The sequence below is a fragment of the Apteryx rowi genome, unplaced genomic scaffold (assembly GCF_003343035.1).
Source record: "Apteryx rowi isolate R43461 unplaced genomic scaffold, aptRow1 scaffold_198, whole genome shotgun sequence".
Lineage (NCBI taxonomy): Eukaryota > Metazoa > Chordata > Aves > Apterygiformes > Apterygidae > Apteryx > Apteryx rowi.
Genome location: NW_020448285.1, coordinates 1,203,348 through 1,221,965, shown reverse-complemented (window position 1 = coordinate 1,221,965; position 18,618 = coordinate 1,203,348). Strand labels below are relative to the sequence as shown.

The 18,618-nt window shown below is 34.8% G+C and overlaps 1 protein-coding gene across 10 annotated transcripts in view; it reads right to left on the bottom strand.

Moving 5' to 3' along the window:
* The window catches only part of PPHLN1 (periphilin 1), a 74,300-nt gene that overhangs the window by 48,314 nt on the left and 7,368 nt on the right, over positions 1-18,618 (bottom strand). For 5 of the 10 annotated variants that reach the window (XM_026062992.1, XM_026062987.1, XM_026062997.1 and 2 more), the window contains exons 3-5: positions 17,730-17,827; positions 16,281-16,460; positions 15,283-15,344 (exon numbers count right to left, since the gene is read on the bottom strand). In XM_026062992.1, coding sequence (XP_025918777.1) covers positions 15,283-15,344; positions 16,281-16,460; positions 17,730-17,827 — 340 coding nt within the window. The remainder of the gene's footprint in view (positions 1-15,282; positions 15,345-16,280; positions 16,461-17,729; positions 17,828-18,618) is intronic. The other 5 variants (XM_026062995.1, XM_026062989.1, XM_026062996.1 and 2 more) reach the window with 3 other exon arrangements.

Sequence of the window (18,618 nt, the reverse complement as noted above, 5' to 3'; positions counted from 1 at the left end):
CCCATACTAAACACTCAAGCTATTTACTGCATTAATCAGTTTCAGACAAGTTAGCAACACTACAGCATTTCTGATGTTTCTGCTAACGCAACAAACCACACTGAACAGAACAAAATAAGCATTGTTTTACTTTCACTTTTTTTTATCCTTAAGCTAGCATACACCTGCAATTTGGTAATAAAGGCCCCAATTCAGCAAAGCAGTTAAGCACATGCTTAAGATTCCAACACATACTCAAAAGGTTTATTGAGCAGGGACTATTTAAGTAGAGATTCAAAATTTTTGCTCAACTGCAACTTTAAAATAGGGCTGTTTCCTTTAATAATGAATACAGGATTAATCCCTTTTATACCAGATCCCTCCTATAATTATACTTAGCCTTCACATTTCTTAAGTCCTAAAAGCACAAGTTAGTTTTCCCTGAAATATTTCAACGAACAATATTAGCATCTATATGTAGATTAATCTACATATCCTCCCCAGCCACAGAGGCCATTTCTCATGCGCTGAACAAAGATTGGCAACTCAACAGCACAGTCCTGGGGAGCAGAAAATTTAGTTTCCTTTAATAACTCATAGATGAGCAGTCTATTGGCTAGATAAAATGTCAACATAAAACCTGTACGTGGCCCATTCCATCTGAGGGATTATGGTTATTGTCACAAGACTTAGATGCTCTATTTATAGGCTGGGGCCTTGCCTAGAAGTAACTCACACAATTTTATAAAATAAATTGAGGAAATGATACATATCCCCCAAGATAAACAAAATGAAAAAAAAAAAACCCTGAAAGAGGTGAGACTTGAACTTGAACCATGCTTCTTAACTCTATGCATTTTCACTTAAAGTACAGTATGGGGGGGGGGGGGGAGTAGGATGGGACGGACACAGAAAACCTTTCTTACCTTCCTCTACAGGACACTGCAGGAGCTAACGTGATTCAGATGAAATGCAAAGATTTAAGAAAATACATTGCATCCCAGACCTCATATTTGATATGTTAAACATCCAAAAAGCAAACATGAAGAGTCAAGAACACCTCTACTTCCAATTTGTTCAAAGTAAATTTAGGTGGTAGAAAATGCCAGACAGCAGCAGCCTCTCTCCTAGAACTCATTTCCTTTCCTTCCAAAGTATGCAGTGCATAACTGCGCATTGAACCAACAATTTAATTCTGCTTTAGAGTTCACTTATAATCCTTTGTTTTTCTCCAAAAGATCTTTATGCTGATTTATCTTAAGCTAAAACAATACAATGAATTACACTATTGGAGATAATAAATATTCCTGGTTCTACTGACCTTCATTTGAACTCAAAACACATTAAAATGATGACAGACTTTTCATGAAAACTGGTTTTCAATGTTTCATGGTGGAGCAAATAATCACAGTATTTGCAAGTGACATTTGCATTTGCTTTAAATAAAATTAACATAATTAGGTATATTCAGTGTAATCTTATTAACAGCTTTTCACATGAAGGCAGAAGGAAACAACTATTACAAGACAGTGATAAATCTCATTAGGACAAGTATTGCTAGAAATAAGAAATATACATCAAGAAGTTGAAAGTACATAAGTGCTTCACAGTTTTCATTGCTGCATGTGGTACTGTAGAAGTCATCGTATGCTAACACTAAAAATCTAAGCTGATGGCACTTTTCCATCTTACTGAATATAAAAGCCATTAAAATCATTAGGTTTTTTTTCCCCTGGATGTCATGACAGATAGGGAAGAAAAACCAAGATGACTCGAGTACCACAATACCATTAGAGAGGACTGCATGTTACATCCTTTAATAAAATAGCTAAGCAATGGACTTCAAATGTAACTGGAAAGCAGATTACTCTCCTCTTTGTCCTGAGTTGAGAGCACCCTCTTTTCTACTTTCATCAATGATGCACTTTGGTAAGCTTGCTGGAAGATAAGCCCACCCAGTAAAAGTGTATCTAAACTTAAACACTCCATTATCTGATAGACAAACTATTGTCAAGCATAGAGGACAGAAGAACAATAAAGAAATAACAAAAAAGAAATAGAGTCCAGATAAACATTGATTTAATTTCCAAAGAATTAAGAGCAAACAGCTTTGTACAACTGTATGTTGAATAAAGACAAAAATATAATGTTAAGTACACAAATTAAGAGTAAATTAGAAAAAATAACTGCATTCAAATGCATGTGGTCTTGGCTTCTCTTCTTTTTGAAGGGAGGGTTAATAAGTCCCTGTAATTTCTCTACAATGGAAAAGAAATCATAGGTCTAAAGTCCCAGAACATGTAATTCAAATCTTGTATATCAGTTTTATAAGCTTAAAATTGGAAGAAGGCCAAGAGGCAAGTTATGATATCTTCACATACTCTAGATTTTTCCCAATACCTTAACAGACCAGAGGAATAGATTATCATCATCACTTCTACAGAAGCTTCTAATGGGAGCCCAACTAAAAAGATCAGTCTTAAATGATTGCATAGCCTACTAGGTTAATTGGTAAATGATGACCCTTTCTAAATAGGAGCTTATATTGTAATTTCACCCCAGAAATGGGAAGAACTTTAAAAAGTTTCCCCGTAGTACAGTAGAGGTTAGGACCGATTGGATGGAGGATGGAAAAAATTCACAAGTGCTATATGAAGCAAGCATAAAGGTATTGAGAACAATCTTTTGTGGATAGTAACATACTATAAAATGTAAGTAAATAGCTCTGTGGAAATTTTTAAGTAGTCTTATTGTTTGTTTAAAAAACCATTAAATCGGCATAGAAAACAACATGAGACTGCAGAGAAAATAAGTGTTGTTAAGAGTCATGCAACCTTATATTGCCAGATTTCTAACAGAACAATTTTGTTTTTTTAAACATTCGAACTTCATATTGCTTCTGAAAAGAATAGCATACAATAGAAATGCCAACAGACCATTAACTTGACAGTCAGAGCTTGCCATAAGTAATTCAATGAAAGCAAACTTTTTTTTAAAAACAATATACACACTAAGCACCTGAAAAGAAAGAAGACTTTTGCACTGTATTCTAGGGGCATAAGTGAATTTTATGTTCAGCAAGCTATTATTATTTTTACCAAACATTATGTTTAATATTCTTAAACACAGCAATGCAGAAACTATGAAATATCTGTTAAAGGATTCCTTAAGGCTTTTCACTGGTATGCAGCAGAATGCCATTAGTTTATTGATATTTACCAGAAAGCAACAAATAATGTACTATATTAGAATATACTAATTTGATCAACTTTTGTGGTTAACTTTCTAATACTACCAATAAAAAGCTGCAAAAGGAAAGAGCGCGTTGTGGACTAGGTTTGTAAGCAGTAATACTTTATGTCAGTAATACTGACATATAGTAGTACACTTACCACTATAGTTTTTTTTCCTCTTTCCAAATTCCTTAATGAGATGTATAAATCAGAAAAATGCTTCATTTTTCTCTATAAAACAGAAATATGCCCTGTTAATTTCTATCTTTTTGTACTTAAACGCAAGTAAATTTTGTAGCAATCAGCCAATCAGGTTTGATTTGCTTACCCCTAAAAAGTTTGCAACAGTCATTTGGTCTTCTGCACTGGAAATTTAAATTCTTTAATAGAAGTTACCAAGCTACCTTTGCTTTTGGGTTTCTGAAGCTAAAAATCATTATACACACACAAAGAAAAATTTTCTGTACACAACTTATTTTTCCCTTTATTTGATCTCATTCCTTCTTTTCAAGTATCTACCAAGTTTGTTCAAAATGAGAAAGCCTTGAGTGAAGGCAGACATTTCCTCTCATACATCTACTCAGCTCAACATGCCTTTTTTTTTCCCCTTTCTTTTTTTTCCTCCTCTTTTACAATCATCATAATATGCCTGAATATCTCCTTCTTTTTTAAGGTCATTTTTTATATATTGCAAACAGCACTTGCTTGAACACATTTAACACAGAGACAAACCATGTTATTTAGATAAATTCCTTTTGTAACTGCTGAACACTTTCAGTTATTTCAACAATATTAATAATGGCTAATTTGATAGTGCAGCTCCACAACAAGTCATACAGATTCAAATTGGTGCTGCTACAACAGCTACCTCCCCCACTCTTTCTCGACTCCGTATTCCTACTCCCTGCCTACCCTGGTACTGATGCTTTCCCTCAGGGAGCTAAACTGACAGAAAAATTATTTAATTGGTTTTGGTGGGGCAGCATGCAGTGCCAGCTCACTGAAGAGTGCAAACACGAGACAAACATTACCAATAACAGGGAGAGGGAAGGACTGCAACAGCACCAATGTAGATAGTAAAATTCAGTTCCACAGCAGTTTAAACCTATAGGAAGATCAGACTTCATGGCTTTTATTTATTTATTACTATTATTCAATGGAATAATAGTCCCTCAGGCTGACATTTAGACTAGCTAAAGTTAGCAGCAAAAAGACTCAAAGTGGTTACATATTAACATTTTTTCTAAAAATAATACACACACATACCCAAACTATACTGAAAACACAATATTCTGGCCATGACTAATAAACAGATTCAAATATAAAATTTCAAAAAGAAAACTGTTTAAGGGAGACAAGTCTTAGTGAGGAATAAATAACGGTAAGTGAATAGAAAGTTTCTGAAGATCATTCACTGCTTATCCTCTCAACTTCAGCCTTCTCTGTTACCGTAACCCTTCGCCTTACTCAACAGCCATTGCGCAAAATTCTTCCAAAAATGCATGCAGTAGGATAAAAATCATAAAACATATGCTTAGTTTCTATCTCATCAAACCTGAATTGGTCTGAATAAGTCAATGCACTAAAAACTCTTTCTTTTCCATTTTATTTCCAAATGGCATATACATGCTCTTAAACATAATTTCCAAAAATACTTAAACATACTAGAAAAATTAGGATTTCAGTAAGCACAAGGCAACTGTTAAGAATCAAATTTCTGAACAGAAGGACATTGCTGTGACATGCAGCAGTGCTGTGTCAACCATCAATATTCACTTGCACTTAAACAAAAGCATTTCTTATCAACTCAGAAACGAATATCACAAAGTTTCACATTCAAGGGAAAGAATCTTGTATGATTACATAAATATATATCAAGAATAAACATCAAGAAAAATTATTATGCAAAAATAGAACCATCTTTTTTAAAAATAATAGCAACTGCATGAGATCATTGAATTGTTTTATTGATAAATTCAGACACAGATCATAATAGACTCGCTAGCTGCTACATGTGGAAATGTTACACCAAGAATCTGCTCTTTGCAAAAAAAAAAAGAGCTAGGCAACTTATGTTCACTTAAAGAAAAAATATCTAAGCAAAACTATCCTAGTATTCCCACCCTGTCACAGTGGGAATTAAATTCCCTGAAATTATTATTATGTTTCAAAAATAACAAACAGCTCCTTGGAACCTAACAAATGAAGTATTCACCATCTTAAGGGAAATCACATACAACTCCTCTGCGACAACGCTCCCTGTCCTGAGAGAGCCAGGACTACATTCATTAAGCCAAATCGTTGGCTCGTTGTTGAAGTACTTTAGTTAGGTGCCCAACTTAACAGGAGATGTCTGGACTCAAGAGAGATTGCCTTCCCTTTTCCTCCCCACTGTCTCTCAGTACCTAGCTGTTCTTCTATATATTCCCTAGGAAATCTTTCCAGAATAATCAAGTCCTATCCATGGGAGTTTGTCTCATTATTTCCCAAAAGAGTATTAAGTTGATAGTTTCATACCATCTACCACATGACTATTATGATAGCTACAAAAAAGGACCTATCGCTATAAATGGGCCTGCTTTTTTCTAGTCTTCTTTGAGGTGAGCTCTTAGCCAAGATCTCACACTGTACAGGTACATAATCTCATCTTTAGGCAAGTTGCCCATTTATACAATGTAAACAGAGGATCTCCTGACAGTCCTTTAACATTACGTAAACATCACTGATAAAAAAGAAAATCATTTTCCAAACAAGTGACTTAGTTTTAAGTAACAAATCCATGATGTTATTATGAAATTTAACTGAATTTCCACATGCTATGGATTTTTTCCCGATATGTAGATCATAACATATTTACTGATAGCTGTAATAAACAATTTTCAAGCAATGAGCACTGTTTAAAAACATATAAGTAATGATACCACTTTCGTATGCCACTGTAAGACCTTACATGGACTGCAGTGGGAAACAAAGTTACACATGCAGCAAGCCATGGTTCCTTAAAACATAATGTTGCTTTGGATCAAAAGCAAGTGGTCAAAATTCATGATAGCAATTGAGAATTGTCACGATGAGAATCTATTTTTTATGTGTAACCAAAAAATTATTTTCCTCAAGCAATAGGTTGATTAACATGTATCCAGTTCAGGTCATTAATATGGCTTCCAAGTATGAAGGGAAAATAAACTTGGTGCAAAAGTGTTTAATTGTTGTCAATTGAATACAATACTTACAAGTACTACCTAACTATTCTTCATTCAACAATTCAGACTGCATTTTTAAGAGTATCAGAACTTTCTTTGACGAAATTCTGACTACCCACCTTTAACACAAAGTAAACTTTATCAACTCTTCAGAGAGTCATCACACAAAGACTATATTTAAATGTAGCAGAAACATGCAAGGAAGCATTGTCAAAGTATAAGAAACACCATACACATAGAATCACAGACTGAAATTACCTGTTTGTAATTACGTTTTTCGGAAGCCAAGCTTACCCACTTACAGCTCAACTTATGGGTCTCAGCAGGAGTTAAAAGTAAGATTTAGAACAGTTCTAAGTTTCATACAAAGAGAAAGCCCTAATGTGTGATGCTATGTATCCACAAGCTCAGCAGGACAAAAAATAAGAACTTTCAGTTAGTGGGAAATTCTGCTAACTTGACAATTTCTGTATAAGAGAAACTTTGAAAAGTTTTGATTAGAAAAACAAAGCTTCCATTACACCGTTCCCTAATGAAATAGAATAGCCAGACCTCTCTATTACCCACACCAGTCAAAGGAGTCTCCCACTAGCTCAGACTCTTATGGGAAGTTGCAGGGTCCTGGCTGAATGGCAGGAACACTGGCACTGACCTCAGCAGCTCATCAGGAAGAATGATTAAAAGAAAAAGAAATTAAATGCTCAATACAGCATACATTAGGACTTTGGAGTTTAAACCCTCCCCCCAAACTCTGATGGGAATCCTTTCAGCAATTAAATCTGAGCTCTGCAAAATCCCTTAAGAGGAATAAAATTATCCACAAGGAATTTTTGAAAAAGAAAATATTTTTCAGAATCAGAATGAGCACTTCTGCAAAGAAATAAAAGAAATCTTCAGGAAAGATCACACCTTACAGTTACGCAAATGAAAATATAAAAAAAATATTCAAAAGCAGTCACTCAAGTACTATTAGTTCAATAGCAGAAGTAACATTCATCTTGCAGAATAACCCTACTACTAGCTGGAACAAGCAAAAACATACAGTTAAAAATAAGAGGAATCTTCACCTCCTCCACATATTTTTACATTGTGGAGTGTGGGAACAAAATTCTAAAACTGAAAGCCTCTCTATCAGCCTCCCTTCTTCTCCCCAGTCTCTCAAGTGACAGAGTGACAGCTGCCTTGCCTTGAATGACATTTCTAATATGATTCTAGATCAAGCCAAGCAGGTCACACCAACATAAATAATATCAAAAACTCAATTTGACACAATTTTCTTAGTAAGAAAACAGCCTAATAAAGTTATGTCAGCAGAATCAACCACAAGTGATTACACACACAGAACCCAGAGACTTTAAAATTAAGTTAAACAGGGGAAACAGACTCATCATGGAAATATAAAAAGGCTTGTCAGAACTGAAGTTTTCTTGCATTCAGTTGCACTGACCTGTCATAGTGCAGAGTCTTAAACAGTTCTTAACTATACACAGCCTCCTGTACAAGGCAGTTTTGAAATCCTAAGAGTGATATCTGCTTAAGATCTAAGTTCTTCAAATCCACTCAAAAATCTGTGATCCAAAGGAACCTAAAGCATTAGTAATACATTTAGATGCATGTAATTTTTGGCTAAGTACCAAAAATCAAATTCTCAAACAAAAAAAATCTGTTTGCATATATATCGGTTGTCCCAAGTACAAAATAGCTAGAAAAGAGGTGGAGCAGAAAACATTTCAAAGGAAATGGAGCAACTAACGAATCAGTAACACTGCTGCATATGACACAAAGTATAACACAAAGTCATTAACAAAGTCATTAACTACAAAGTGTAAAATAAAACCTACTTGTAAAGTACCTATTGACTGTTATCTTGTTTCAAAAGGTTCCACGCTCCAAAAAAAGAATTCAGAAGCCAAGGTAAACTAGGTTAGCTAATGGCCTAATACAATGGGTCTTCTGAACGAAAACGAGAACTCAGCAGACAAGTCCTTGTCTAGCGTTGTGGACAAGTACATTGAATCTACCACAATGACATATTATAAGGAAACTGTAATTTAAGTATATGAATAAACACAAGTTACTCTAGTAGCTTGTGTGAATACCCAAGACAGTCAATGTTCTGGCAAGGTTTGAGTTTGGGGAATTCCCTCCTCCCCCCGCCCCAACCAAGAAAAAAGCACGTGTTAACAAATACAATTAGAACTCTATTTATCAATCTCTGTCAAAAGCAAGACTATTTTCTTTGGGAGACTGCCACATTGATTTCCCTTCACACATGCTTTTTAATAAAGAATGAGGTTCTTGTATAGTGTCCCTTAAGACCTGTCAACTATTGCAACAGAACAGCAGATTTATGTACATTTTTAGCACCATCTCATAAATCCCTTTGGCTAAGTTTTTCTTCTATAAGCAAGACAAAGATCAGTTTACATTATATTGTGGGAGGTCTTCAGGCTTTGGATTTAAACTTTCTTACAATATGTTGTGTTTTAAATTAACATAAAATATTTAAAACATGTTCACTGTTTCACTTAATTCATTGAAATACTTGGGGGGGGGGGAAGAAAACAAAAACCCTACCCCCTTTAATTCAAAGCTGATTGCAGAAGTGATTATGTAAAGATAACTGCCTTGGCCTATGACATGTCTGGAAAAAACTCTCATAGAATCCTAAATATTAAATCCTGCTTTAAAGACATAAGAGTCAGCAGCCCTTAGCTTCCATATGGAGAGACTCTTACCAAGGGTTTCGGTTTAAAACAATCATTCTTACCAAAGAACAATTATTTTATTAATGCAAAAATCTTTAGACCACTCCTCTAGAGTATCCTATCATCGCATACTGCACCAGCAGGAGGTGAATCACTAAATGAAACAGTAGTTCAAGCAGAGATCAGAAAGCCAAGACTGCTAGATCTCTATCCCCCACTTGGCTACCAATTTTCTCCATGACCTTGAGTAAACACATTAATTTCTGTGAAGGTTTGCTTCTCTACAAAAATGGGGGTATATTATGCTTTACCTCCTTAAAGACATAACTGGAAGTTTAATGTTCAGAAAGCCACATATAGCATTCAGATGAAAGGCAATGTGCCATTGATTTAAAAGATTTCTGAAACAAAATATAGAACTAACTGAAGAATCTCAGTTGTTCTCAGATCACTAGTTGCTTAAAGTGAAGTCTCCGCATTTTCCCCAGACAAATTTGTTTCATTTCTACCATTCCACATTGTTTTATTTCTATTTAATACAAAATGTGCCCTATGCCCTGCAGATCAGTAGATCTGTTTTATATACACAAATGCATTAAGAACCAGACTAAGACTACTTCCTAATTTCACACATGCCATTAAAAAAAAAAAAAAAGTAGTAGCAGCAGCAGCAAGTTTTCTTCATTAACAAATGAAAACATATCCATATCAATAACTAGAGAGAAGATACTCAAAGTCTCCTATCTGAGCCACTTCTCAGGAGTCTATATTATATAAACCACCATTACTATTGATTCAGAATACTTTTTCTACACATATTGCAATCCTTACTTTAAAAAAATGGACCTTGGATAACTTTAAGTAGCAAATTTAATGTACATATAGCTGGGATTTACAAGTGCATCATTTTCCAATTTCTCTTTGAAGATGAGTCTTATTCACCTTACATTGCCAAGTTTCATGTATTTGATAATTAATGAACTCAGTTTGGTGAAAACAAGGATGAAGTAATCCTCTGAGCACTCAAAAGAGTTAAAATTCAGTATGACTAAAATGAAACAGCTAATCTTCTAAAGCATTTCACACAGAACAGTTTATCTGAATTTAAAATAATGAGCTGGTTCGTAAAATCCATTGCTATGAGGCCCATTGAGAAGTACTGTATCACTAGAGTTCGTCGACACAAGCAGATTGTTCCCTGCAACTTTTCCAACAATGTGACATTCATGAAAAGAATTGGGCCAAATGCTTCGAATAACCCAGGCAGACATAACATTAAAGACAGGTAATAATACAGCCCTAGAAGAGTGATCAACATCACAAGTCAGTATATGATAAATGTACAAAAAAGTCATGTGTTATCTGAGCTCTGCTCAGCTCATAAATTATAAGTTTCACAATTCTTATAGCATCAGCATTCAAGACATTAAAACCGCATCTTGTGTGCAGATAATTCTCTGTTTGCCAAGCTGAAGGGATTCTGCTTTGATGTACAACGTACAATTCTTTATACTTGCCAAATAAGCTTGAACCAAGTGGCACAGAACTTTATCAAATCAAACAATGACCGTAAGGTTACACAAATCACATCAGTTCCCAGAGTTCAGAAATTCAGAAAGAGTTCCTTAGATCAGCACAAGAAATCTGGGAACACTTTTTGAAGTCTACACACAGCACATTCTCTGAATTCTTTTATTTTTTATATAGAAAATATGACATTATGGTTAAAACAAATAAAGCTGTGATCAGGATAGCTGTTCACTGAGCAGGGATCAAAACAGGGCTAATGACTCTCATGAAGTGAGTGGTCCAGAAAAGAACAAAATGACCAGTGATGCTCTGCTCAGTGGTAGACTACTGGCAAGTGACAGCTGCTTAGAAACTGGATAAGAAGAAAAATAAGAAGAAAGAAAAAAGAGGAGAGAGAGAGGAAAAAAAAAAAAGATGGCTAAGAACCATATATTGGATGTGGCTAAAGAATAAGCTCATGAGGAATTGCTACTGGTCAGCTCACATATTGCAGCTCAAGCCACAGTTATATGGCTGCAAAGTGAGCATACCTTTCTTATTTTTTAGGCAAAACCAAACAGCTCTATAAGAAAACAACAGATGGTTTCTTCAGCATCAAGGAAATTTTCACCGCCCAAAATTCCATATCATTGGAGTGTTTCCTGATATTCAAAGTAAGCAGCTTCTTTTAATTTGGGAGAATACCAATTGATGTTTTCCATCATTTCAAAGAAAGAAGATAAGTGGAACAAATAGGAAAAAAGCAAGAGATTAGAAACCTTTTTCTTTTTAAACTTAAGTTGCCAAAAATCAAATTGGGAAAATGTGAATTGTTAATGTTTAAGAGAAAATGCTAAACATAGTATTGACAACAGCTTCTTACAGCACATTTCTAGCTGCTGAATGAATTTTTAAAAATAAGGAAAAAAAAATTCAGTTTGACTATTTATGTCAGGTAAAGAGCTATATTTGTCACAGTATAGTAATTGTACTGATTACAAAATCCCATTAACTTTACAAGTCTTCTGGGTATCTTTAGTTTCACAAATCTAACTTCACACTATGTTTCAGCCATGTTCCATGCAACATTTTAAAAGTATTTCTAGTTAAAAATAATCTTAAATCCCTTTTCCTACCCCAAAGAAAAAAGCCAGTTTATACACACTCCTTGAGAACTTACAGAAAGTAGCTTTCATCACATCCAAAGAGACAGCTTTGTCCTAAAGAATCATTACTGAATCTTATGTTTTATAATGCAAATGTTTTCAGAACAAAAGATAATTAGGAGTTTTTACCACAAGAGATAACATATACTGAGTACTGTACTTTGATTTCCTCTGTTGAGATCCACTACATAGCTCAATAGCAAACAATATGCAAAAAAAATCCTAATTATTGCCAAGCATGCAATGCTACCAGTGTTTAGCAGTCTGATCACAGGATTTGATATCCAAGAGTATTCAGACTTCTGACATGCTAGAGTGTATTTATATAACAAATCAGTACAGCTTCATTCAATTATAAATACATCCCCACACCCTCAACTGAACCAAATATCTCTATGAAGTTCTTTCATATTCTTATAGCTATTGTGTAACAGTTATACATTCTAAAATGTGTAATAAAGACTCAAACAAGACTACCATGCAATAAATTATTAAAGCCTTCAACAAAACAGACTGAAATTTTATACTCTCATTTTTAATGGAAGAAATCAAGAAGAAACATTTAAGAGAATCTTTTTGACCACTGGGTGCCACTCTTGCTCTGTGTAAAATGAACTGCCTGGCACTAACTCAGTCCCTTTTTACAGCTTTAAACAACTGCAATTCTTTCATCTCTTCTCTCCTGTTTAGAAGAATTTTCACACAAGTTGCTACAAACTACTTCTTGAAACCCTTTACTGTTGCTTCTAGCCTCAGGGAAACAAGTTTGAGAGAAGTCTAAAGCAGACAATCCCTTACAGTATGTAAACTCCTTTTCTGTGAAATTACATAATGATCTGGTTATGCTATGTCTAAATTGTCATATTCAAAGGAATATATATCTATTGCAATTGTGCAGCCCTGTAATATGGTATTGCCATTGCTAGTAACAGGCCATAAGCTTTGTACTGAGTTTGCAATGCCTCAACTCTGAGGCTTGTCAGGCTTGCTCTGTCTTAATGTTTCTTGACCTGCCTGCAGTTTTATTTCACTTGGTGTAGCTGAAAAAGCTATTTCTTTTAACTGACCAGGTGTCTATAGCTAATGTGTTTTTCTTCTGTTTATCTTTGTATGGTACAACCATAGCTTTATACAGATAGCAGCAACAAGGAGTTAGTCTATGTAGAACGAGATATTTACAACTAACCCAATGATGTAGCACACAGAAATACAGGCCTGCTAAGATAGCAGAGGCCTTGAGAAGTGGAAATACAGGATGTGGCTTAGAGGAGGCACAGGCACGGGATGATAAGAGATAGGGGCACAAGCCTGGCACTGAAGACTCTTTGGCACAAAAGAGTTGTTTTGCACAACTCATCAACAATCAGTTGGACAAAACTGGTTTTAGGGGTAACAAAGAAACAGTATCTAACATATTTAAGATGCATCATCTATAGTAAATTTGGACATAACGTGGAGCTGTAGACCAATGAAAAAAAAAAAGCATAGGTGTAACAGCATGTTAGCAAATATATAAAAATGACCTCAAGTGGATCCTAGCATGAGGAAGAAGAAACAATCAACATGAACATCATATCCCTCCCAGCAAAGGATTACAGGTGCTGCAGCTCATCATAACACCCCCCACATACACCAGAATGAAACCACCACAGTTAGGACCCAGAGGAGCAGGGGAAGGGCAAGCATAACATCAAGAAAAGGGGTGTAAGTTAAGAAGTTTATGTATTACCTTTTTAACTGGTTATTATTGAAACTTTTTCTGCATAGACATATTCTTTCTGTAATAATTACATTTGTACTAATACTGATTTTTGGATTAGTCTGTTAAGATTTCAATTATACTAAGAATAAATTCTTGGTTTTATATATGAGGTATATATAGTTTCCTCTTTGCCCACAGAACAAGACTTTGAGCATGACATTGTTCTGTGCACTTGATTTATCATATCAGACAGTCCCACATCAGACATTATTGCAAACATATGTATGTTACAGTCCTACTGTTTAATACTATTCCTAACATTTCACAGATAGGAATTTGAGGCAGAGATCAAAAGGTGGTCACAGAAGTGAATATAATGTATTATGGAAATATCTAGTTATCAGTCTAGATGAGAAAACATGCAACTCATCTATTTTACACAAAATCGAACACATCTGTTTTAACCAAAGTTACAAGACAAATTAGTCAGTGCTGAACTTCATGATACTATTATGCACACCAGCAAGTTTTAAAGTTGCTGTATCTTTCCACTGTACTGTGGTCTTAAGTTATTGCAGTCACAGAAGCAAACAGTAGGAAAACCAATGATTTCTCTGAAGTCATGCAAGTGTCATGCAAGTGAAGTCATGCACCAAAGAGATGCATCACAGTGCTTGCAGTCCCAGGCAAACATCTCAAACACATTATCATTATTCCTCTCATCATTACTAAATAAATACTAAAAGAAAGAAACGGCACAATATGAAGGCCTTCTAATTTGTATTCCAAACAGTATAACCAGAAAACACTTTTCCACTATCGCCTGTTACTTGCACAGATGTCCTTTTCCACATCCCTGTCATTTTATTGCTCTGCTCCAAGGACTCTTTTGATAATAAATATCAGAAAAATGCATTTAATATTCCCAATAAGTACAGTGAAGACAGTTTCCTTGTCACTGAGTATCAGAACAAAATACACATTACAAAACAGTAAGAATTTTTTGAAGGAAACTCCTAAAGAATGAACAAAGAATTAAATGACAGATTGACAAATTTATACAAGAGGAGCTCTTCTTTGTTTCTGCATTCAAAGCATAAGTGTCCATAAGTACATGTATATACATGAACCTTCTAGACACAAAGACAGACTATGATCAAAGTAGATTTACAGCATGGAACACATTTTTATGATACAGTCTCCAGAAGAGAAAAATTTTTTAAAGATTATTAAAAAAAATTCTAACATTCATTTAACTGTTTACTACATATAGTAATATTTAAATGTACATTAAAATACAAATTTGTAAAGGTAACATATAAAAGTTCATATTTTATTTAAAGGACTAGGGCAACAAAGAGGAAAAAGTAGTTCTTCAACTACTATCACAAGGGGAAGGACAGGAAACCCAGATGGATCAGTGGGTAAGGTTCTTAGCAGTTGCAACTAACAGTATATTCAGATTCAGAGTAGGCATATAAATACACTTCAATACCTGTAACAGAGTGACAGCACATGCATGTCAGCAACCAAGTGAATACACCGAGACGATTTCAGGAAGGAGAACTTGAAGGGAAGGAGAACCATTAGAGTTAACCAACATTCAGTATCTTTAAAACAAAGCTTCCCAGCAGTTTCATGGTTTCAGATTCAAAGTTCAGCCAGACAAGATCCTAATCGGCCTGCTCTAACAAAACCTGCTTTGAGCAAGAGGTTGGAATAGACAACTTTCCAACCTGCATGATTCTATGTGTGGCACTGCTGTCAAGTTTTACAAAATACCTGTATTCAGGCTGCCGACTTATAGGATGATCGTCCCTTGGCCATCTGTATCCTGATTCATCCTGCAACACACACAGATTGTTGCATGAAGTGTATGTCAGCATCAGATGTGAAATACAGTTAGTAGCCAAATGTTACTTATTTACTGTAGAATGAAAGCATTTGATGAGCTAAAAGAAAGTATTAATCTTTTGCAGAGAGATTTACTCTGTTTGTCCACTCTAACCATTTCTTTTTGTTTTCCTCTATCATTACTAAAAGAACCAAAAAAAAAAAATCAAAAAAACAAATATCTTGAAATGCTGTATGAAACAAAAACAACTATAAAAATTTCCAAACTATGTATATGAGCCCCTGAATTTAAGGGGGGGGAATCTCCTCATTGAAATGTAAATTCTTATCACTAACTTGAAATTACAGAATTTCAGACAGCTAAATAAATATAAGGGGGCTGGGGGAGGCAGCAATCATGACTTTTCAAAATTACCATAATTTTTGTACTTAAATGTAGCTGCTGGAAAAAACGTAACCAACATCATGACAGAAGTTAAATTAGCAAGTATCTTTGCAAATGAGAAATTCAACAAGTCGTATGTACAAGGACTTGTTATATATGAAGAAAATTCTGCAATCTTTCTTCTACTCATTTAGATAACTTTACACTGCATTACAGATAGAGCTTCTAGTGATGTCTGTTTTCCGACATCAGACTCTGAGCTCTCCAGAAAATTGGAAAAGGGCTCCTTTCCATGTTCATAGAGTAACTAGGAACCACAGAAGCAGCAAATCAGAACACGGCATCATCAATCACAAGAGCCTCAGAAGCACAATAACTGCATAAAAGCACTAAGTATCAAAACCTAGATGCTTTTCTCTCTCATTGTATTTCAGTTTAAGAGAAAAACAGCAATGTTATATGTGAAATATTTGAGTCATCATTGTTCAGCCTTCAAGCATTAATGAGAAAACAAGCATTATATTAATGAGAGGAGAATCACCTTACGTACACCTCGGTGTGGTGGACCACTTCTTCGTTCATGGGCAAAACTGCGACTCTCCTCATAATCTCTGTAGTCAACATGACTGTAATCATCATACCGACTGTAACTTCCATCCCCAGGTCTTTCAAGCAGTGGTGGTTTCTTGGGCACAATGTTTACTACTCTATGGTAGTCATCCTAAACCACAAAATAAGTGAAATCATATTACTTTTAACAACTGGAAATCTATAGTGAAAGCACAAAAAACAAAACAACAAAAAGTTATTTCTTAAATACTGGAAAGTACTAATCTTAAAGCTGAAATAGCAGAAGGGAACAATATGCATTAAAAATCATGTCAGTCTGATGTTGGAATAGCTTATTGCATCTAATTGGACACCATTAGATATAGATGCAACCCTTTAGGCACTACTAGCTTAACTAAAGATGGAAAACCCTAAATGTCATTAAAGTTTTTTTTGAAAGTGTAAAGCAATAGCATTAGCTTTTTTTTTTAAAAAAAAGCATCAGCTACATAAATTTCTCAGACACCTTCACCATTAACTTAAGAAAAGAATGCAGTAAATAAAGTTACACCTGTAATGACTACAAAACAAATGTTGTAAATGTTATTAGTTTTTTTTGTCAATAACATCCTCCACACTATGAAGATTATAGTGAAAACAGTCCTTGCTTCGTGAGCTGAATAAACACCTTTTCAATACATTTCAGCCTTTCTTTTCCCCAAATATGATAGTTCTTTGCTATAATGCAGAATTATTCTACTTCCTTCAAATAAAATATCACACACCATTTACCAGTTAAAGACATCCTTTGTTTATTAAGCACAAATTGCAAGAAATCCAAATTTACTTTCCAAGAACTGAGTATATAAACTAAATTGCAGGTAAAAAGCAAGTGAAAACATAAGTTCAAGACCTTATCTTTCAAGTCTTGTTCCTTTAGCAAGATTTTTTTTTTTTCTATCAACCTTAAAAATCCAAGCTATCAATGCAGGCTTGAGTCAGCACATGCAATTTGGAAGGTGGTTTAATGCTGAAAGTAGTTATTTTACCATCTCAAATAACTTCAAAAATGTATTAATATTAAAAAAAAAACCATTCTGAGGAAAAACTACAATATAGTATGGCTTTTGGTTCTTCCAGAAGTTATTAAAAATTCTGTGTGTAATTACACACAGAATTATACTGAAAATCAGTTTAGCAGAACACGACTACTCTAAGATGCTTTCAAAGGATTTTGGCAGAAAAATGTACAAGGTCTAACTGGGTAGGCATCCCATTAATTCTGTGCAGATCCATTTGCTAGATTGGTGGCTTAAATGAATGAGAATAGAACTGAATCAGGGGGAGGGGGGAAAATATGTGAAGGTTTACTAGAAACTCAATTACTTATATAAATCCAGCCCTTATGGTATAAGCCCAGTCCTAAAGAAACATAGTGTACACTTGCATCAGGATGAATCCTTGGAGGAAGGCGTTCTCTTGGAAGTCTTTCGTAGTCGTATCGCCCTTCAGACCACATTTCATCCCTTCGATATGCCACTAAAGACAAGAAAAATCCAATTATGCAAAACTGAACTTAATATGAGTAGCCAAAACACAGTCAGCATAGAATAAAGGCTCTCCAGCTTCTCCCAGGGTAATATATTATGCACAAGCTCGGTACATACACATCACTTTTAAAAGGACTTCATTTAAAAAAGGAATCTATCTAGTTATAGAAAGTAATCAGTGAACTTCAGTCAGAAAAAAGCTAGAAATCAAAGTTCTGTTGACATCATTATTCAAAACCTGTGAATTGCAAAGAGCCCATGGTAACCTCTCCTACGAGTTAATAGATTCAGTTTTATTGGTACAACTTTGATATACCAGACTATTTAAGAAGTCGTTTACATTTTCCACACAAAACAAACAAACATGAGCAGTGAACATCTGAGCACAGTTTGAAAGCGATTTTAACTAAGACCAACACTTGTGGCAGACTTCGTTTAACCCTGTATAGAGTTGCACTATGCACTCTTCAGAAAAGAGCTCAGTTCATGCAAGAACAACTGGGAATAAGTGAAATATAGTCAGTATGATTACAGAAACTTACAGATACTTACAACAGTCCTATTGAAATATATGCATTTTGCAAATACCAGCTGTACAAACAAATTCACACAGACCTACCTTACAAAAACATTGAGATTGCTCTGCTAAAATTAGAGGAGCTTTTAAAAGAGTTAGCTCCTCTGTTATAAGATTGAACAATTCCGGCTTTATAATATAATATTGTAATTTTGATTGACCATCTGGAAAGAGGTTAAAATATGACACATCATTCTGGCAGT